Consider the following 23,795-nt stretch of genomic DNA (forward strand, 5'->3'; position numbering starts at 1 on the left):
AGCATGTGTTTATTCAGTCCATACATTCAAAACTCAACAAAACCAAAACAACTCAGAAACGGGTCCATTTAATTTATTTTTGTGAAACTACTAACACATATTTCTGCATCTCATTCAATGCATTTGTGAATTTGTTTCATTTCTGTAAATCTCACTACATTTATTTTGTGGATAATCGTAATCTATTTATTTGGAATTATGAAACAATTCTAACCGCATCCCTGCATCCTTCCCTCACATCCTAAGCGGGTGGAGCTAAGATGCACGGAAAAGACACGAGGAAAGGAAATGAGGATGCACACAGCAGTGAGAATTAGAAGGATTTTGACTCTTGTGGCCTTCCATAAGCTTGATACTACACTGACAAGCCGAGGCGTGTGTGGACGGAGCTGGCTTTGCCGAACAGGTCTGTTTTGTGTTTTCATTCATTCACGCTCATAAATACGATCAAATAATGCAGGATAAATCCTCTACGACTCGCGTTACAGCTCAGGACTTTGATTATAATCTTTAAGTTGTAATGGTGGTGTGATGTTAGGGACATTTTTCAGCCATAACTCCCTGCTGGAAGATAGCAGCAAGCTATCGAGCTAACCACAAGGGATGCTTCTGGTTCGGTTTGGTTTGGATTGGATTATTTTCCGGAAAATAAACAACAACCCCAAAACCGAAAGTAATTTGCGATGTTTATTTTCTAAAATGTAACTATTTATGTTTTTAGCGCTGTTTTCTAGCAGCAGTGTGCACGAGCTGGCGTCCTGATGATCACAATGGAGTTAGCATTTAAGCTAAAGGCCGCAAATGACATTTAATCCTCGTTTGTGATCTAGAGGTTATTGTGTAAATTCGTTTAGTTCATGGGATGAACATTTATTTTAATTCTGACAAGGCTGCTGCTTTTCCGGTTTTCTCTCCCTGACACAGCCTGATGATGATGATGATGATGATGACAGGTGATTTTGGCTTGGTGTGGAAATAAAAGAAAATTCTCCCCTCACTCAGCACCGGATCCATATCGATTATTTTATCCCCCCACACATTTCAGCCTGTACTTACATTTTCAGTTGAAATTCTCTCTCATGAGAACGAGGTTGAACAGTGTTTTGTGTCAGCTCGTGAACATAGCATCATGTGTATAGTGAATGGATCCCAACCATTTTGTGTACACAGTGGTGTAATGCTGTAAAGTCAGATTAAAGCTCGAGGCAGCACTCAGTGATGGTGACTGATTTTGTTTTTGCCTCAGAAAAACATTTTCATGCCAGTGTTGCTGTTGACCATATGTTTGGCAGAGCAACGCGCATGACCATATGTCCATGTTATTCAGGCAGACTGGCACTCTTCTGGGATTCAGCTCCATGTTATGACTCAGGGACATATCATGTGTTTGTCTTTGCACGTGTTGTTTAGTGTATTGACTTGTTTTTTGATGAAGATACAGGAGTAATTATAGTGTAGGAATACACATAATGTACTTAATATTGATATCGGGGATGATGCTGACATGAAACCCTGGATCAGATCATCGTTGTTCAGATCAACTGTTCAGATCCCGTTCACTGACACAACACGGAGCCTTCAAATGAACAAACAACACAAATTGCATAACGTATGCTACCCTAAGCCCTGCCATTTCTCACATCTGGTATTGGCTGATGCTGGTATCAATACTGAATATTAGAAAAGCATATCACACAAGTTCTCAGCCCTGGTCCTGGAGTATCTTGCACATTTTCGCTCTGATAAACCTCGTTCAGCAATATTAATCACACAGGTAAATGCTGACCTGTTGTTTGGTACCTCCAGGACTCACACCTGTAGCTCAGCTGGTAGAGCGGGTTGTCCACTAATCGTAGGGTTGGCGGTTTGATTTCCGGCCCACATGACTCCACATACCGAAGTGTCCTTGGGCAAGACACTGAACCCCAAGTTGCTCCTGATGGCAAGTTAGCATGGCAGCTCTGCTGTGTGACATAGTGTAAAGTGCTTTGGATAAAAGCGCTATATAAGTGCAGACCATTTACTAAAAGGTCTCATTTACCAACAAACATCAGTGACTACGTTAACATGGACAGCAGTAATCTAATTATTGACCTTACTCTGAGTAAGATAATAATGTGGTTAAGGTGTTTACATGAGTCGCTTTTAGAATACTCCTGTCATGTTCCCGTTTTACATGTTTTACAGCATAATTAGATTAATAGCCCACATCATTACGTCGCCACGCCGTCCAACGTCCCTCCAGAATTTCACATATCAACATACAGTTCGTCTTCGTTATGGTACCGTATACAGTTTTGGGTGTTTTTATTTAATTTTTTTTACAAAAAAAAACTGCTTTAAGTGCAGTTAATTATTTGTCATGCTATATGTGCTAATAGACGACTGCTTGAAGCGGTGGGCGTGTCCCAAATCGCGTAGTTACCGTCTATATGGTAGCCGAGATACATGTATTTTTCCCCACTACAGGCAATAGTAGGAAAGTATGCGATTTGGGACACAGCCGAACTCTCTTGTTCGCCATAAAACGTAAAACTGCCGTGTGTGATCGTGTCCTGTCGCAAAATGCGGTGAAAACTCCCACACGACGTTCATAATGTGATTAAGGTGTTTACATGTCTCTACTACACGTCCATAATGTGACTAAAACAGGAGTACTGCACCTGTCTTAATTAGATTATTGCTTACTTCGATTATGACCTTAATTAGATTAAGGTAAGTACAAATTGCTGTTTACATGGTAGTTTCTTAATTAGAGTATGGTCTTAATCGGATTAAGAGTGGATTATTGTTGTCCATGTAAACGCAGCTAGTGGGAAGGGCCGTGCAGAACAACTTCGTGCAACTGTAATTTAGCCAATTCAAGTATTTTTCCACAAAATAATCCACAGAAAACTCTGCAAATTGCATAGCAAATTTGTTTTGGGGGGAGGGGGAACCCCGCAGCATAATCAAGCATTTTTTTTGGCTGCAACAATCACGCAATCCTGTACGAACGGTACTGTGGTTTATTGCCTGGCGCACCTCCTCCAGTGCTCACAGGGTTACCCTGCTTGTCCTTGAGCCTTGCTAACGTGCCTAATGCAACCAAAACTGTACCGACCTCCCCAGTGACTAAGGTGTGTCAAGATCCACTGGCACCATTAATGCATGCTCAGTGCTGCTGATTCCGTATGGCAAAAACGTGCAAGACTCTGGGTACTCCAGGTCAGGGTTGGGATCCTGTGATCTATGAAATGGGGAAGACGTGGCTTTGCTGCATCCTTAATATGGACTGATTTCAAAGACGAAACATTTCTCTGTTGAATTTTCCTGTTCTCTACTCTTCTAATATTCTCTCGCTCTTCTAGCCAGGCCATGTCTTTAAAGATGGAGCTGGATGTCAGTGGAGTGTCACGGACCCCCGTGTCCGTTTTACCCGCTGCTGAGGTCAAAGCCACACTAAAGCCTGAGGTAGAGAAACCGCGCTGCTCCAGCACGCCCTGCTCACCCATCAAAAGTACTGTCTCAGGATACCAGATCCTCCACATGAACTCTAACTACCTGGTGGGCTTCACCACTGGAGAGGAGCTTCTCAAACTGGCCCACAAGTGGTCCGGGCCAGAGAAGAGCAGCACGGAGGCGTTGCCTGGTGCCATCCAGAAACCCGTGGATTTAGGGATGCACCGCGCGTCACGCGTTTACAAAACCAAAAGCCGTTACTACCAACCTTACGACATCCCTGCCATTAACGGGCGACGCAGAAGGCGAATGCCCAGCTCAGGCGACGCCTGCTTCAGATCTCCAGCGGCTGGGGAGAGCAGTAAGGCCCTGCACGGCCCGCTGCCCCTCTGCCTGCTCAAGGCCAAGCGTGCGCACTCCAAATCTCTGGACTACCTCAACCTGGACAAGATGAATCTCAGTGAGCCGGCCGACACCGACGTGCTGCAGTACCAGCTCCAGCACCTGACACTGCGCGCCGAGCGCATCTTCACCAGGAACAAAACATGAACGGATGAAAACGGGCCAGTCGCACCCACAGCCAGGCCTGACACACCCAAGGAACTGGCTGCTGTTTTTGGGCCTCGCATTTCTCCAGTCAGATCATAGGCAGTTCCTGTAGTAAAGGCACCCGTAGGCCACTAATCTCGTTATTTTAAGAACTGTTTGTTAACCAGAAGGTTTAGTGAGGTCCAGCTAACTTAAACTTTAACCTGTGAACAAAGTGAAGTTGTTTTAATAATGTGTGTGTGTGTGTGTGTGTGTGTGTGAAGGGTGAGGCTGAGTTTGTTCAGGATTAGCAATAAACTATATGCTTAACAGTTGCTACTACTGTATGTATGTGTGTGTGTGTGTGTACGCCTGTGCTGAGGTGAAAATGCCTCAATTGCAGAAAATGTACCTATAACCTGCACTAGATCATACTGTTAGACATCTGGATATCATTTTTTTTTTTTAAAACCGGGTTAGCATAGCTCACCGTGGTGTTCTCCTAACATTAGCCTTTTATCATTAGCATCTTCACACCTGTAGATGTGTCAGTAAGTGAGCTCTGCACTCATTTACCTGTCAGTTAGGCAAAACTCTTTTATGTAAAATAAAAAACAACAACAGACTGTTACACAACATCGAAGTTATTTACAACAGTTGGGCTAGATAACGCTTATGTTCACTCGCGCTAAGATTAGTGCCTCACATACACACTATTAATCTCCCTTTTCTAGTTTCTCGAGCTGGCATATTGTCTAGATGTTCACACTGAGTAATCCAGCATGGTTATTTACGGCATAAATGAAAAATATTTGAGGACAATATGTGGTAATATTTATGTCGATCGATTCACATGGGGGGGATTTTAATTGAAATTATTATTATTATTATTATTATTATTATTATTATTATTATTATTATTATTATGTTTTCTTATGCTGGTGCACAGAATTGCTACTAAAACAAACCAAAGGATGAACTTTGGCTGTCCTGGGAAAAACTTGATTGATTAATGCGATTTTTTTTTTTTTTTTTTTTTTTTTTTGTGTGTGTGTGCGCAACAACACCTGACAATCATATTTTTACCCAATAATCCAGACAGTTATTCCTAAATCATATTTTTGGTGCTCATCAGACATTGTATTTGTCATGTCACACTTCTTATTGTGTCTCATGCTCTTAATATTTATTACTCTAATAAAATATTTATTGATGACTATTATTAACTAGTAATATTACGAACACCACCACAGTTAATAGTGTGAATCTGATGCACTGGTTCGAGGCATATATGATGTTTTTGTCTTTTTTAAGACCAGATTTTTCATCTGAGTTTATGGTTTTATCAGATACTTTGTTTTTATAATCCCCAAAATGACCCTGATAGTTTGAGTGGATTACACTAGAGAATTTACTTTTAATTATTATTTTTTGTTTAATTGTCCTAGTAATACTGATTTGATTCACTTTTCCTTAACGTGGTGTATGATGTAATAGTTTAAAACTACAATAATATTATTATCTGTCATTTTTGGTTGTTTTCCCCCCTGTGTGTGTTTAGTGGACCATTTGTCCAACGCCATGCCGCTTTTGTTTCTTCCGAATACGTTTCTGGTTTTAGGATTATTCCTCGATTATGTCTGTTTTCTCTGATTAAAATGCCATGCACTTCTCTTTTTCCTCAGTTTATGTTGTCTACTTTTGTGAATTAATAATATGTTGTATAAATATGCTCGGCACCTTAGATTCACAGATATTGGTGATGTATTGGTCATGCTTTCTTCTGTCTTGACTGAACTGCATAACATCTTGTTTACATATTGACTGTTTTATTTTAAGGCTGTAATGCTGTTATGAGTTTGTGCTTCTTCTTCTTCTTCTTCTTCTTCTTCTTCTTCTTCTTCTTGTTTTTCTTTCTTTTTTTTGTTTTGTTTATGAATTTGATGAAAATTTGAATTGAATTTGATCAACACGTACCATGAATGTAATGGTAAGAGAGTGCTGTTGTGTTCTGTATCTCGTATATTTTGAAGGTTAGAAATGGTTTCTGTGACTCAGGACTGAGCCCCAGACTGTTTCTCTATTTCTGTTGATCAGTTTATCAGTACAGTAACACTGGGACAACAACCTACTCCTAGCTTTCAGCTCATGTAAAACTGCAGGCATTTTTGCTCTTTTAGTGTTCATTCTCTATCCATCTATCTATCTGTCTATCTCTATTTATCTCTCTCTCTCTAATGAACAGTAAAAGAGCAGAAAAGCCTGCAGTTATAAATGTAACCACTAAGATCAAGTGAGTAATTTAATAGGAGCAATGTGACTATTACTATTAAAATGTTAATAGTGTAGTATTTAACATTGTTTGTTTTGGTTATTTTTCCTTTCTACGGCTATTGCCACAATGCAATGTTCCTGGACTCTGAACGGCTAAAATGAAACCTTTTCACCATCACGTTGTTTGCGATCTAACACATTTATACTGTTCTTGCAACACCATCCCATATTAGCCTGCTGTACTGTTTTGCGCCTTGTGTGTGAATGTGATTTTCAAAGATCTGTCAGGACACAGCAATGATAATGAACTTAATCTTAGCCTCACCGTGCTTCTCTGTGAGGTGTACAGACACAAGGAGCCATGCTAGGTCCCAGTGCCTTGAGCTCTAGTTAAATGACATACGACATGCTGTATGTCAGTCTTTTCTGCTGATTAACACTTCTCTAGCTAGTATGTTTACATCCTTAGGGTGAACAATGTTAATCTGTATTCTGTAGGCTGACCGCATTTCAATTTCCTTGTCCTGCTGAGTGTTTGTGTGACCTGCAATGCTTTCATCTGTATTAAGTTGAACCTTACACTTACCATTATTAAAACACTACGCTGCACTTTTTGTGTGTTTCTTTCCCCTTTAATGAAGCAGATGGGGAGCCTGTAAAGAATAGGCTAATTAAGGAATAAAACACTGCAGTGAATGCTGTTCTATGGAAGAAATTTAGTGACAATGTGGTGTATTGCGTTACCGCGCTGAGACGGCACTAATGCCACTAAGATACAACAGCAATTTTGCTAGTAATTCATCGTACTTTAAAAATAAAATAAATCAACTTACAGTTAAAGTTATTTATTTTCTTTCTATTTCTTGCAGCTGTAAACAGTTGTTCCCGCACCAGCCTTACTTTAAAAAAAATTTAAAGAATAAGATCTTTCTCTCTTGATCACATGAGGCAGAAACTGTAAGGGAGACTCCCCTGTATACTTTAACTTTTTTTGGTTGTTAAATTGCCCCTGAAACCAAAATCGGTCTTTTTATACCTGACCCTTAGTGTTATCGGCACCACTACAATACTACATTTAGGGGAAAAAATGTTCTAGAGAGCATTTAATGATAGATATAAAGAGAGAAAGAATAAAAGAATGTTATTGGAATTGCAAAGTACCAGAAGTGCAAATAGTAACAAAGTAAACAAGGTGCAAGTTGAATACAGGATGTCCAAAAGTCTCCATACACAGGAGAAATTGACACTTTTTTTTGCAAAATGTAACTTTATTTCTAAAATATCTCCTATATGATTGGCATTTTTTTTGTAAACACATATGGAGTCGTCTCTTGCACTCAGGATAAACTCGTGTTAACACATCTGGGTGGGGGTGGGGAGAAATCCAATGAATCTTAAACAACAAAGTGTTTTGGGATGTAGTCAATTTGCATTTTCTTTACTCAATTAGTTACTCTCTATTACCGTTTTTTTGGATAGCTTTTACTGGGAATCTGTTGTAGAAAATTCTTTGTTGTAAGCTTTTAAATAGGACTCCCTCTATAAGTGTAAACTAAGTGACTGTTTAGGATGCTTGATGTAGCATTTTACAGTGTAACTTGTGCCTTTGCTCGTGATGTGGCTTCCCTGCAGTGCTTTGATTGGACATAAGAGGGCAACATTTCAACACTGTAGTCTCTGTAACATATTTTCAGTAATATCATTTCCACTAGAATCAGGGGATTGAGCTTTGATGTCTGGATGTCTCCTCCTACCATCATACTTTGGAACAAAAATAGTCATGTGAGCTATATACATTTTGATAGAAGATAAATAATTAGCAAAATTTTCATGAATTTCCATACACACTTCCATCCATCCATCCATCTGTACCGCTTATCCTTACTGGGTCGTGGGGAACCTGGAGCATATCCCAGGGAACATGGGGCACAAGGCAGGGGACACCCTGGACAGGGTACCACTCCATCGCAGGGCACAATCTCTCACACACACATTCTCACACACCCATTCATACGCTACAGACACTTTGGACATGCCAATCAGCCTACAGTGCTTGTCTTTGGACTGGGGGATAGACTTGCTGCCATAGTCAGTGTTCCCAGTGTTATAGGGTGTTCGGCCACGCACCGATCGTGTCACTTGCCCACCGTGGCACCGCCCCACCGTCGTTTTGCTTTTTTATAGTGATAAAAATTATTTAGTTCAGTTAGGGAACGCACGCTACAATTAAAAACTGAACGCATCTGCTCAGTCAGAGTTAGAGTCACAGCACAGATCAGCAGGAGTCAGATTTCATTTATGACATGACGAGAGTGAGGTGAGCTGTCTGACAAGACGATGGCAGAAGATTTGGTTTCAAAGCGAAATCTAAAAGCGCCTATTTGGCAATATTTTTGACTTAATGAGTCTTTATTGATCACATATACATTACAGTGAAATTCTTTTCTTCACATACCCCAGCCTGTCAGGAAGTTGGGGTCAGAGCACAGGGTCAGCCATGATACAGTGCCCCTGGAGCATAGAGGGTTAAGAGCCCAACAGTGGCAGCTTGGCAGTGCTGGGGCTTGAACCCCCGACCTTCTGATCAGTAACCCAGAGCCCTAACCACTAAGCCGAGGAGGAAATACTGCCATGATACCGGTATTGCCTGTGTTGTCACATGTCAATTAACCGGTGGGAAAATTTCCTCACTGTCACATCCCTACTGGGGGAGGAAACCGGAAAACCTGGATGAAACCCCAGAAGCACTGGGAGAAAATGCATACTCCGTGCACACAGGACCGCGGCATGAATCGAACCCTCAACCCTTGAGCTAACCACTAACCACTGTGCCCCCTCCATACACGCTTATATGACGTAATTCACCTTGTGTTAGTGACAGCACTCTCACTATCATCATCCACTTTTGCAATCCAAAGTGTAAGATGTGAATGATTTTGAGTTCACCTAACAGGGTTTAGACCTTTATTGTGACAGCATTTAAAGCAAAGAAATGAATGCTTTAAATAATGGAGCCTCGATAAAAGACAACACACGCTTTTAGAGAAAGCTACAGGTTAATAGTTGAGCACGGCTATTGTTCTGCCTGATTATTTCATCTTCAGTGATGGTTTTCAATTGCTTCAGGTAAAAAAGTGAAAAGAAAAAAACCCTGAATAATTCTAACTACACTTTAGACTTCCTCCATCCTTACTGGCCAGGAAGTGGAGCTATTTAATGCTTAAACTAATGTGTCACTTTCCTGCATACAAGTAATGCCATATTATTATGTTTTTAAGCTTTATGTATAGTTTGTAAAGAGATGGATAATATATTTTAGAGCTTTGCATCAAAAAGGCAAAAGTCAACTGACCTTCACTTATAAAAAATGAGGGCAAGAGTGCAATAACAGTATGCAAGCAATTGTGGATAAATATGATATCCATTATCACTGGGGAAAATGGGCTTCAAGCCAGTATTTGATTTTGAAATCATTTATTTACATCCTGGTACAAATTATAGCTCTTTGCAAACAATTTGTGCAAGCGAATAAAGTAAAGTTCATGAGCAGGATCTTGCATTTTAACTTAGGCCATTTTAAGTAAACACTTCATAGCCTGACAGGAGATCTTAATATATACATTTGCGAATTTCCAAATATTCTTAGATTGCAAAACCCAGCGTTCCTTGTGAGTTCCTCGTCAGTGCTCTTTTGCAATTCTGGAAATTTGGAAGTGAAGTGTGTCTGGCATTGTCAGCCTTTTAATGATGCTGAAATGCAAAATACGTCAATTTAGGCCAGTGTAAAAAGTTTGCACGTTTCAAAAGATTTCAGCTGCCTCTTTCTTTGTATCAGACTTGGGCTATTTGGAAAGTCTGACTGAGAAGAACAAATATCCTCAGGCATTACAGTACAAATTTAATCTCCATCTGAAGCACCACAGTTCAGTTTACAATAACAGGGATTAAACCTGCATGCATTATGCTACATTTTTCTGTTGGGGTTTATAGGATTTGATTGTGTGGCTATTTTCATGCCATATCATTTCAGTTCCAGCTTGTAACATTACAAAATGTGGATACGTTCAAGGGGGTGAATACTAACGCAAGGCACTGTACATGCCTAAAGTGTCTAAAAATAAAATCTGGACCAATATTTTCTGACTCTGTTTCTGGATACCTGTATGCTGCAATTGTTAATGGGTTCAGAACAAGGAAAACAGCAAGAGGATGAAGGTTGGGAATCATTAATCTAGGAAACTGGACTATTCAGTATTCAGTAAAATACAGTATATTATATAATCAGTCACTGTCTCCTACGGAACAATATCCCATATTTGCTTAAATATTAGGCCACATGCAAAACACCTTTAATGCAAAAGATAAGAGACCAGACAGTCTTTTGACAAAAATAATGCAAAAAGTGGAAGAAAGAAAATAGACAGGAAAACCCAACATCACATGATCCTATTTGGCACCAAAAACACATACGTGCCATTTCTAATCATTTTCAACTTTTCAACTACTTATCTCAGAAAGATAACCACGGTGTTGGAGTGGTTTTTAATCCACAGGACTAAGCAGTTTAAACATATATATTTTTTTCCAATTGCACTTCTGTCAACAAGGGTAGAGAAAGTTTGCACGACCTTCAAAAGGCCAGCAATCAATCCACTTCCTCATATGACCCGTATATAAGTGCAGAGCGGAGAACAGAGGACACACAGAATTCTTCAGTGATTCGGTCTCGAACTGTAGCACAATGAAGGCTTTGGTGTTCCTTCTGCTCCTGGCGGTTGTAAGCGCTAAACGGTATGATCGGTGTGAGCTGGCAAGAGCCATGAAAGCAAATGGCTTGGACGGGTATCATGGCATCAGTCTGGCTAACTGTGAGTAAACTGGCATTTTAATTTAACATACTATACAGTACGTCTTTTCATTGTGCAGAGGAAGCTGATGCAGATAAGGAAGTTGCCAAGAATCCAGTTAAAGTAAATGTACTAATATGAATAGGATGCTATACAATGCAGTATACATGAATACAGACGACTATTTGCTATGGTGCAGCAGGTAGCATTGTCACCTCACATCTCCAGTGAGGATGATCCACATCTGTCAATGTGGGTTTCCTCCCACCTTCCAAAAACCATTCCAGTAAGTGTGTGTGTGTGTGTGTGTGTGTGTGTGTGTGTGTGTGTGTGTGTGTGTGTGTGTGTGTGTGTGTGTGTGTGTGTGTGTGTGTGTGTGTGTGTGTGTGTGTGTGTGTGTGTGTGTGTGCGCGCATAGTGCCATGCAATGGACTGGTGTCTCATCCAGGGTGTGTTCTCGCATCACACCCAGTGTTCCTAGGATAGGCTCCAGATCTTTTCAGTAGTTACTGAAAGTAAGAAAGTTTGATACCATCAGTCATGAGTGCAGAGAATGTTTTATTGACCTTCATTAACACAACATTAGACAACACAAATGACTCCATTTGATCTCTTCTACTAATATGTTCTTGTAATTGCTTTATCCTGGTCAGGATCATGATGGATACTGGGCGTGACATATGAATATACCCTGGATAGGACACCAGTCCATTGCCCACACACACACACACACACACACACACACACACACACACACACACACACACACACACACACACACACACACACACACACACACACACACACACAACTTTCAGTTTACTTGCTATGTTTAGAAGATGGGAGGAAACTGGAAAACCCAGAGGAAGAAGGAGGAGTACGAAGTACAAGTTATTTTTTAATGAAAAATATCCCCCAGCTAGAGCATCACACTTCCTCTTATGAAAAGGCAGAGATTCAAACTGACATGCACTAATAATGATATATTATGTACTGAATGTCAGTATTTGAAAAGTCTCAGAATAATATCTATTTTTTCAAAAGTAATTTGGCTTCCTTTGGGAACCAAAAAGTTGTTGTTGTTTTTTTTCCCCATGCGTTAAGTGGAATTACTGCGGTATTTCTATGAATGCTGAATATTTTTTTAGGGGTTTGCTTGGCCAAACATGAATCCGATTACAACACCAAAGCCATCAACCACAACACTGATGGATCAACGGACTATGGCATTTTCCAGATAAACAACCGTTGGTGGTGTAGCAATGGCAGCTTCCGTAGCGCGAACGGGTGTAAAATCTCCTGCAATCGTAAGAAACTTCTCATAGATCTATCCTTGAAATCAAGATCTTGAAATGATAAGATTCTGACAAGCCTGTGATTTTTAGATGTGAACTATAAAGTTTCATCTCAACACTAAAGCAATGAAGTTGAGCAAAGGCTCATGTAGTTGTCATAACACTTGCTTTCTCAAACAGAGCTTCTTACTGATAACATCTACCAAGCTGCTCAGTGTGCCAAGACCATAGTGAGACAGCAGGGCATTACTGCATGGTAAGACTATCTCACTAATTTAATGCACATATGGTGGACTTTTTAATTACGCAGTGGGGTCTAAAAGTCTGTGACCACTAGTGAAAATGCTTCTGTTTGGCATTCGTTTTCAATTGACTGTAGCACAAAGGTTTTCGTTACATATCATATGATCAGAAATATGAATTTCAGATGAATCAGAAGCTACGTCACCACTACGGTGTTCCATGCTGAGTAAACATGGAGAGATTCTTCACTACTTCTCTCTCAAACTTACCAGTACTTGGATAGGAGGCCTCCTGGGTAAAACTAACTCACCCTGTGGTCTGTGTGGGTCCTAATGCCCCAGTATAGTGACGTTAAACCTGGGTCCTGACTCTCTCTGGTCATTAAAAATTCCAGGACACTTCTAGTAAAGAGTAGGGGTATAACCCCCGTGAAATTCCCCCATTGCCCTTATCTATCATGGCCCCCTAATAATCTCTATCCCTGAATTGGCTACATCACCCTCTTCTCCTCTCCACTAATAGCTGGTGAGTGTTCCGGTGCACTATGGCTGCCGTCACATCATCCAGGTGGATGGTGGTGGTGGTTGAGGAGACCCCCCCCATCCCCATACAATGCAAAGCGCTTTGAGTGTCTAGAAAAGCGCTATATAAATCTAAGGAATTATTACTCTTGACGTCAACTAGTTCTAAACAAGTACATGCTTATCTGGGACAGGATAAGATCGCTGAGGTGTTGATATCATCCCATTCCATCAGCATTATCAGTTACAATTCAATACTGTGTGGTCTGCCATGTGCTGAAATCTGCACAATCTGCACTCTAAATACTCTAAATACACAGAAATCATCAGGGTGGATGCTACACCACTAGTGGTGGTTGAGGAGCACCCCCCCCCCCCTCCCCTCCCCCCACTATGTAAAGTGCATTGAGTGTCGAGAAAAGTGCTATATAAATGTAAGAAATTATTATTAGTAGTACAAATTTTTCATTCAGGAATTTATACACAATTATCAAGGTAAGTTGAGAACTAGCCTGGCGCTAACACTTGCAGGAGTATGAATGCTAACAGTTTTGTATGTGTTCAGTCTCTAATGTTGTAGATCGCAAGGTGGTAGTGAGAGCTAGGTGTTGCTGGTCAATGAGGAAAAATGAGGAGCCCCACAAATTTGAGGTTATATGTAATATGCCGGTTGGTTTATGAGTTCGTCAGGTTAGCTATCATTGTTCTGATAGCAAGTCACTCCGTTTTAGTTCAAATAAGTGCAGTTGCAATTTTTTTTCTTTTGAATTTCCATTTTTTCCTTTAGTTTCACATGTTGTGAAGTTTTCTTTTTTCTGTCTTGAAGTTATAACCTTTTTCTTTGCTTCTGTGGTTGAAGACTATCGCTGTATATCTTGCTTTTACTGCAGTGTGCAGCTTTCTTTTAACAGCACTTCATGTAGCTGACAGCACAAAATTACAACGTCGTCTTTTCAAACAGATGACGTTTGAGTCGGAAGAGGATGGGAACAGCACCAACATTCAGATGTGAACTTCCTTCAATGTAGTCGGTAGCCGGTGAAATGCCGACTGCAGACATGTGCTTCCTCTCCGATTCACAAACGTAGACCCTTTGTCCCTTCTCATAGCGATATCCCGCTTCTTTCTTTGGTCTCTGTTTGAAGGAAAGTCATGAAATACGTTTGGTTTTGTTTAGAATTGCTGCAATGGGGCACGCTACAACAACACTTACACTTAGACTCTGCCATTGTTCTCACCGGAAGTAAATTTACACCGTGATGGCGAGCGCCGGAAACACGAAATCGAAATGAAACAGATTTTCAATGTTGGTCTCAGACACTGTATGTATATGATTTATTCATTTATTTATCTTCCTTTTTTTTCTGCAGGGTGGCATGGCGCAGATATTGCCGGGGTCGTGATGTAAGCTCTTACACTGCAGGCTGTAGAGTTTAAACAAAATCATGAAACGACAACTGCTTTAATTATATTAAACTTGAATGTTTAATATAATCGAAACAAAGCGATGGTAACGATGAAATAATAGTGCATTAAGAAACCAAATCATCTGGTAGATCCTAGACACAGTGCTCTAATTACTCATAATCTGCAATGAGCTCATTAAAGTCTATGTATACCTTCCAGCAATATCAACAATGCACAAATAAAACATCTAAATACAGCAACATACAGTGTTTATTTATTCATTTGTTTGTTTGCTTGTTTATTTATAATATTTGTTTAGTTACACGTCATTTATACAATAAAGTACATGGAATGAAGCTGGAAGAAAATGACACAAAACATTTGTAAAAGAAAAACACTCTACAAAGTAGCAAAACTGGATGAAAGCACAGAATAAAAATGTAAGATAAGCACTGAAGCCTCTCATACAACACCTAAACTGAACACTATGTATGTTACAGTACTGCCTGAGTGAACAGAACCATGGCTATGGGTTAAAGCCACACAGACACTGATAGAGGAACAGACAGGGGTTTGATTATAATTCCTATACTGCTGGTAGTACCTGGATTTTAAAGCAATGAAAACAGTAATGTACAATACTCTAATGTATCATTTTATATTATCCATTTATAATAAGTCAAGACTGCTACACTATATAGCCAAAAGCGTGCCCCCCGTTGCTGTTATAATAACCTTCACTCTTCTGGGAAGGCTTTCCACTATAATACTTTGGAGCATGGCGGTGGGGATTTGCTCATTCAGTCACAACAGCATTAGAGAGGTTGGGCACTGATGTCTGGTGAGGAGGCCTGTCCATGTTCCAGATAATCCCAAAGTCGGGTTGAGGTCAGAGCTCTGTACAGGACACTCGAGTTCTTCCACTCCAACTTTGGCAAACCATGTGTTCATGGAGCATTGTCATGCTGGATCAGGTTTGGGCCTCTTAATTCCAGTAAAAGGAAATCTTAATGCTACAGCATATAAAGACATTTTATACAGTTGAAGGTTTGGGGAAGGCCCACATATGGGTGTGATGGTCAGGTGTCCACAAACGTTTGGCCATATAGTGTATGTATAAAGAAACATATGTCAGAAGATACAAAGTAAAACTCACAAATTAAAAAAGACCTTTTGTTGAAAACGTCATGTAACTTTTGTTTAAAAAAAAAAACAACAATAAAAAAACAAAAAAAAATAGCACAAAAAACACAAAACAAAACAAAACAAACAAAAAAAAACATACTTTGTACTTTATAATTCTTTTATACAGTAAGTAATAAGTATAGGTGGGAAAGTTGGGTCTGTAGCTCCCTCTAGTGGCGGCTGTATAGCGTCTTTGAGTCAGCAAAAAGTTTAAACAGAAAAACCCCAAAAATGAAGTTAAAGCTTTGTATTATATTTAAACGAATTTAAACGAATATTTATATTTAAAATGTATATATTTTTATTTAGAAAATTTGTTGAGGAAAGGTATAAGTTGAACAATAGTTTGGCCAATCAAGGACATTCACGTTAATGGTGCCCACACATTTGGCAAACAGCAGTCAGAGAAAAAACATAATTTCACCCCCAAGTAATATGTAAAGGAAAACTGAAATTAATGACAAAAATTCTAGAGGACAAGTATGAAAACAATAAAAATGTTGAAGTTGGAATAGACACTGCAGCGGGGCTCGCGCGAATAGTTAGACTTTGTTTATACAGCACCTGTAATAGTAGGTAAGAAAAAAAAAATTTAAAAAAAAAAAAAAAATTACAAACACACTGCTCTCATGAATATCAAGCAATTGCAAACAAAACACCGGTTTATATATATATATATATATATATATATATATATATATATATATATATATATATATATACATATATATATATATATAAATCTTTGTTAAATATAGGTGTGAAACAGTTACTGGCACACTTTTAGTTAATAATTTGTGCAACCTCCCTTTGCCAAGATAACAGCTCTGAGTCTTCTCCTATAATGCCTGATGAGGTTGGAGGATACATGGCAAGGGATCTGAGATCATTCCTCCATACAGAATCTCTCCAGATCCTTCAAATTTCGAGGTCCACACTGGTGGACTCTCCTCTTCAGTTCACCCCACAGGTTTTCTATGGGTGTCAAGTCAGGAGACTGGGATGGCCATGGCAGGACCTTGATTTTGTGGTCAGTAAACCCTTCTTGTGTTGATTTTGATGTATGTTTTGGATCATTGTCCTGCTGGAAGATCCAACCATGACCCATTTGAAGCTTTCTGGCAGAGGCAGTCAGGTTTTCATTTAATATCTGTTGATATTTGATAGTCCATGATGCCATGTATCCTAACAAAATGTCCAGGTCCTCTGGCACAAAAACAGCCTCAAAACATTAAAGAGACACCACCATATTTAACCGTGGGCATGAGGAACTTTTCCATATGTCTACCTCTCTGTGTGTGCCAAAACCACCTCTGGTGTTTATTGGCAAAAAGCTCTATTTTTGTTTAATCTGACCACAGAACCCGATCCCATTTGAAGTGCAGGAAGTGTCTGGCAAACTGAAGATGCTCGAGTTTGTTTTTGGATGAGATTAGAGGCTTTTTTCTTGAATCCCTTCCAAACAACTTGTGGTGATGTAGGTGACTTCGGATTGCAGTTTTGGAGACTTTCTGACCCCAAGACGCAACTAACTTCTGCAATTCTCCAGCTGTGATACTCGGAGATTTTTTGGCCACTCGGCCATCTTCTTCACAGTGCATTAAGGCATTAACGTCCTCTTCCAGGTCGATTCATAACATTTCCAGTTGACTGGATTTCCTGTTCCTAGTCACCCAGGTGTACTACAATTTTTTAATAGTAATGGGAATATACTCCAAATATATTTTTCCCTTATGAATTCATTCGGGGTGCCAATAATTGTTGCACACCTATATTTATCAAATTATAAACCTGTGTTGTGTTTGCAATTCTTTGATATCCATGTGAACAGAGTATTTTTGTGAATTTTTTAAAACAAAAGATCAAAAGGTTAAACAATGAAGAATTTTTCACAGCCTTCTTTGCTCATATTTACCAAGGGTGCCAATATTATTGGAGGGCACTGTATATGGCTGATAGAGAATGTTCAGAATAGGTTTTAAAATTACATTTTAAAAACCAAATTAGTTTAAAGGTTACCAGAACTTTAGGGGAACTTTCTCCAAACCATGGCAGATTACCGCAAGGTTATTTAAATGTTGCGGGAACGTTAGGGTCTCATTCCCCTAACCATAACACGTGACTGCTATATGTCTGTAAAGAAAACTTTCCTGTACAAAACTGAACTATTAAAGTTCAGAAACTCGGAATGTTCTGGGAATTAAAAAAAAAAAAAACTTTCTCCAGAACATTTTGGGAACAAGTGGTTCATATCCGGCCCACGGCCCACCAGTTGATGAATCCTACATTTTGGTTTCCTCAGGAGGCCGACTCTTGTAATATTGAAGTGCCTGATGCAAAGGCAGCCATTTTCCTATAGATGTCTTTATTGCCCCGATCCACCTGTTAACAACAAATAATGTAACGTTAGGTGACAGAAGAGCACCATTTTAATTTTACAGTTAAAGACCTGTGTGCATGTACACATTATAACAAGATACAGTATATTAAATTACATGGACACTATATGGCCAAAAGTCGGTGGACACCTGACCATCACATTCATATGTGCTTGTTGAACATCTCATTCTGGATTTAGTCTCCCTTTTCTGTTATAATAAACTCCACTCTTCTGGGAAGGCTTTCCACTAGATTTTGGAGCGTGGCTGTGGTGATCTGTTCATTCAGTGTAAGAGCATTAGTGAGGTCAGGCACTGATGTCAAATGAGGAGGCCTGGGGTACAGTCAGCAGTCCAGTTCATACTAAAGGTGTACAGTGGGGTTGAGGTCAGGACTCTGTGCAGCCACTCAAGTTCGTCCACTCCAGCTTTGGCAAACTATGTCCTCATGGAGCTCACTCCATGGAGATCAGGTGTCCACACACTTTTGTCCATATAGAGTTTGTACTTATGCAGACGAACTGTCACAACTCACCACGCTGTGCATTTTTTAACTACTGTCTCCAAATCTGTGGTGTATTCTCACACACAAAAAAGCAGTCTATGTAATGAGTTCCACACATTTTTCTAAGTGGTCTGTTTTGATGTAATTTATGTAATTTAGATTTGATTTAATTTTTATGTTATTTCATGTGCGCAGTATTAACTTCACAGTACTAACTTCATCATGATTAGATTATTGCATGCTACTTATGCTGTACTTCAGTCATAGTACATGTTGTACTTTGCTTTATGCGAGCATGACTATCATCTGAAGATGATCATTTTTGAATATAGCTATACAGCAGCTTCACACTCCTGTAGTGAGAATTTTACATTTCCCTTATGCATACAGCATGTACAATGACCAAATCATGAAGTGTCCATATTTACATAAGGTTAAGTATAATGCAGATAGCTTGAAAGTGTTTTAATGTAGTTTTTTTGGGGGTACCGTTTGTTTTCATTGGCATTTTCAGCACAGAGGTAGAACACTTTGAACTCTTCTGACGGGGGTTTGAGCTCAATAGCGGACCTCTTGAATCCTAGAGGTTGTTCCCTCACTGTGTAGCCATGCAGGTAGATCCCACCTGTGTATCACAGCAAACAAAATACAGTAGGATTTAACATGTACACAAAACGGACATTGTATTGTGTTCTAAAAAACCTGGTTAATAAGATTAGTTACTTGACTACTTCCTCTGGTGCATCATCAGCACGGTTGGAGATTTATGGTAGTTATAGTAAGTTAGGGTATGGTATGGAAGTCTTTTTTTTTTTTACAGCAGGAGAAAGAAGAAAAAAAAGTGAAGGATTGAGAGCTGCTATATCATAAGTGATAACAGGAACTAACTTGTTTCATGGCCATAACTATAAATGGATAAAAAGCATGACATGTAATTCTTTAGTAAACATTTAATAAACAATTGGCCAGTTGTTAGCATTGGCAAATTGCTGTGGTATAAGAGGAATAAAACTCTACAGAGCATGCTGTAGATATAATCCACACCACCCCATACTGTTGTTGATTATTTTCCTACAACAGTACACTACAACAGTAGTGTGTTGTATATATTACAGTGGATATTTACCTAATTTCATGGATTAAGTATGTGTTAGATGTGGCATACCAACTGCATAAGTTGATCTTATGCTGGCGTAGAAGTAAAGGCATCCGTCCTTTAGGATACAGTAGTGCTGCACCCCTGAGTCCTTGTTTCTGTCCAGCAAGTTTAGAAGGCCGAGGCATTCGGGCTTCTTCACAGCCAGAGGTGGCAAGTTTGAGTTGTGGCGTGTCACGTCCACCCACACGTGATTCTGCAACATGAGTCACCACCGTTACAGTCCTTACTGTTACCATGACAACACCAGTGAGGACATTTACCGACTGTAAATTGGCCATTAAGCTGTGTTATGTGTGCCTGTGTTGTTCAGTTTTCTGATTAGACAGTATGGTTAGATTAACTAATATTGGTATTCTGTGCTGGTCCATTAGGCCATTCTTCAAAATCAGATTGCTATATTTAACAGTGGATGAACATATGCACTACTTATTTGTCATTTTGTCTGGTTTTGTTGATGGAATGATGGCCTATTATTCTCAAGAACTACTAACTATTGCACATAAATGTAGATACGTCCCTGATATATTCCAGCTAAAAGGTTTTACCTGTGTAATGGGGTGAACAGCTCGTTCCAAAACTTCCAACCACCTGAAAAAAAGGAAAGGATATAAAGAAGGCAATAACAAGCAACATGTTTCTCAGAATAACTGTAAGAAAGGAAAGAAGTAAAGAAGAAGAGGAAGAAGAAGAAGGAGAATAAGAAAGTCTCTACTGTCACATTGCCACAAGTACAGTACACATTGAAAATCTTTATTATTTATTATTTATTTATTTATTTATTTATTTAGAATTTTTTGCACATCGTAGCTTAGGAAGCTGGGTTCAGAGAGCAGGGTCAGCCAAGATACAGCACAACTTTACAACCTTAACCACTGATGGAAAAGACCAGCATCAAATTTCATTAAAGGAGTTAAAATAATAGATTTCTGGTTTAAGGAATGCATTCATGATCAATATATTATAAGGAATGTATTCTAAAGGAAACCAGGACAGGGTGAATTGATGCTCACTATCAGAGAGAGGGATTTTTATATAATTATTTGGTACGGTAGTTCAGTGTTTTTTAATAAGTAAATGATCACCTTCGCATTTCTTGGTTTGATGTAGCACAGAAGTAATAAACACGATTTCCAGCAGCAGGAGAACATTTGAACACAAATGGCTTCCCCAGACTGGTGTCAGCCTCCACCACGGCTCCTTCCAGCCGCATGACTGCCAAAGCATGACTCTTTCCTTCATCCTGACACACACACACACACACACACACACAAACACACACACACACACACACACACACACACACACACACACACACACACACACACACACACACACACACACACACACACACACACACACACAGAGAGAACAAAGCTCAATTCTGGATACATTGGTGAAGTCCACATTCTGACCCACCTCTTATAGTTTATTCTCAAAATTATCATTCTTTTAAACAGTTTATATACAGACAGTTATTTAGAGAGATAAATAAGATATTATAAGATGAATAAAAACTCACTCTTTTGTTTCTGTAGTAGTAAAGGCAGCAGTCATGTCTCAGCACAAACCACCTCTTCCTCCAGCCTTTGAGCCAACTGGACTGAGTGCGTTTGTGCAGGTAGCCTCGACACGCAGGCTTTGGTGTGTTTGGGGTGCGACCGATATCCGAACCAATGGTCAGAATCAGGAGATCAGGGCCTGTTTGACATGCCACAAAGATTAAAGAGAAAAAAAACATAGCCTGCATAGGTTTTCTAAGTGTAAACAGTTAACTGATCATTGTTTGCTGGTCACATCAGCACTCAGGGTTTCCTCTCCTCGCCTTCAGAGGTCACTGTCTCCCCAGTTTTGAACTGCCACCTGTTCTGTGTTTTTATTAATTTGGCAGCATAGATATAGCCACTGTTAGTCTTTGTGAAGTCTTGCATTATATTACCAGCATTTCTGAGCATTGTCTATAAAGATAATGCTCTCTGGTTTACTGATGTCATTTTCTATCTTATGGTAAAAGGCTTTTGGGAATATGCCTGTTTTTCTTGTTCCACTCGACTCTTTGACCACTGGATTTGTTCTCTGCCTCTTTTTTGATCTCATTATCTGTCCCGGCTTATTTGCTTAGTAAAAATATAAAATTAATGTCAGAAGACTTTTTTTTTTAATGCATTGTATATATGATTTGTATGCATATAGACAAATTGCATACTATATTGTCCTAATTTCAACAAGTTTAACATAACAGTAGTAGTCAAGAAATGATTTTGGCCTGAAGTGCACTTTTAACTAGAGATTTAAGAAATCTTTGCCAACATACCTTGCCGAGCGAGGTCTACTGCCTCTGAGTGTGGCACACCTGTGACATCGGTACCATTAACCGCCAGCACGTAGTCTCCAACCTTTAACCCTGCCTCCTCTGCTGCTCCATCTGCAATCAGCAGGGAAAATATGTATGGCTTTATGTTTTACCAGTATTGTAGTAACAGAGTGATCTTGGTATGAATGCTATTTATTAATTTATTTTTTATACTGCGACTGTAATGACGAAGCATGAAGCTAAGCAGGCAGGCAAGTAAGGCAGATGAAATGTCGGACTTGTTAACTTAGTCTCATGCTGATCGATTTTATCTGGTCCACTTACTTGTGTCTACTTCTGTCACGATGATTGGTTTGGAGTATTGAATTCTGAACCCCCACGGATATTCTCCCAGTCCTTTGCTGATTTTCACAGTTCGTTCACGAACTTAAAAAAAAGACAAGAAAATTCAGTATCATGCATTATTAAGATTGTTATCTCATATAGGGAAATTTGCCCTAAAGCTCTTATAGAGAAAACTGCTTTGATGATTCATCACTTATTAATGCTCACCTGCTACAGATCGAGGGCGGTTACTAAGGCATTGTATGGTTTCGTTTGGATTGGCGTCATCTCCCCGATAAATCCATGATGCTGAATGGAACGTCTCAGTATAAAAACCTCTGTCTTCAATATCTCGGAGTGATATGTCAACTGAGCGGGTATCCTCTAAATTCATTGTGTCTGACCAAAATAAAAGTAAAAAAACCCCAAACACTTTATGATAAAGACTTTGCAGTAGAAATGATTTTATATAGTATACATCTTCTTGGTTGAATATTTGTTTGATAGTTCATCCATCCATCCATACATCCATTTTCTGTACCACTTATCCTACATAGGGTCACAGGGAGCCTGGAGCCTATAACAGGGGACTCGGGGCATGAGGCGGGGGACACTCTGGACATGGTGCCGACCCATCGCAGGGCACAAACATGCACACATTCACACACTATGGACAATTTAGAGATGCCAATCAGCATACAGTATATGTTTTTGGAATGGGGGAGAAAACCAGAGGAAACCACCGAAGCATGCGGAGAACATGGAAACACACAGGCAGCAGTGGGAATCGAACCGCCAATGCTGGAGATGTGAGGCAAACGTGCCTCACAAATTACATCTAAATTTTTTTTGTTTAAACGGCAATTCAATCATTTTTGTGAATTACACAGGCCTAGAGTTATGGATAATTTGCCTTTCTTTTTTTTGTCACAGTTCACAAATTTAAGTCAACAAACTTTTATGTGGGTGACACAGTAGGCAGTGGGGTGTGTTGTTGCCACACAGCTCCAGTCCCCGTTTTTGCTCTTAAGCTCTGGTCTATTTGGAGTTCTTCCAGTGTGTTTCCTTCAAATTCTCATCATCCAGAAACATGCCAATAGGTGGATTGGCTACTCTAACTTGCCCATAAGGGTGAAGATTGTGTGTGTGTGTGTGTGTGTGTGTGAGTGCGTGCGCACGTGTGCGTCCGTGTGTGTGTGTGTGCGTCTGTGTGTGTGTGTGTGTGTGTGTGTGCGCGTGTGTGTGCGTGTGTGTGTGTGCATGTGTATGTGCATGGTGCCCCGCGATGAACTGTTAACTGGAATAGGCTCTGGATCCACCATGACCCTGACCAGGATAAAATGGTTAGTGAAAATGAATGAATAAAAGAACTCTTAT

At 39.7% G+C, this 23,795-nt stretch overlaps 2 protein-coding genes across 2 annotated transcripts; both read left to right on the forward strand.

Moving 5' to 3' along the window:
• Nucleotides 1–309: 309 nt before the first annotated feature.
• On the forward strand, nucleotides 310–6,852 carry macir (macrophage immunometabolism regulator). The gene is made up of 2 exons (XM_017489344.3): nucleotides 310–406; nucleotides 3,351–6,852. The coding sequence occupies exon 2, from the start codon at nucleotides 3,358–3,360 to the stop codon at nucleotides 3,988–3,990; it is 633 nt and encodes a 210-aa protein (XP_017344833.1). The 5' UTR covers nucleotides 310–406; nucleotides 3,351–3,357; the 3' UTR covers nucleotides 3,991–6,852.
• Nucleotides 6,853–10,943: 4,091 nt separating this feature from the next.
• On the forward strand, nucleotides 10,944–14,816 carry lysc (lysozyme c). The gene is given in 4 exon segments (NM_001200789.1): nucleotides 10,944–11,111; nucleotides 12,239–12,397; nucleotides 12,566–12,641; nucleotides 14,520–14,816. Coding segments are annotated over 4 exon segments (429 nt in total). The 5' UTR covers nucleotides 10,944–10,984; the 3' UTR covers nucleotides 14,587–14,816.
• The last annotated feature ends 8,979 nt before the right edge of the window (nucleotides 14,817–23,795 follow it).

Source organism: Ictalurus punctatus, chromosome 16 (assembly GCF_001660625.3).
Source record: "Ictalurus punctatus breed USDA103 chromosome 16, Coco_2.0, whole genome shotgun sequence".
Lineage (NCBI taxonomy): Eukaryota > Metazoa > Chordata > Actinopteri > Siluriformes > Ictaluridae > Ictalurus > Ictalurus punctatus.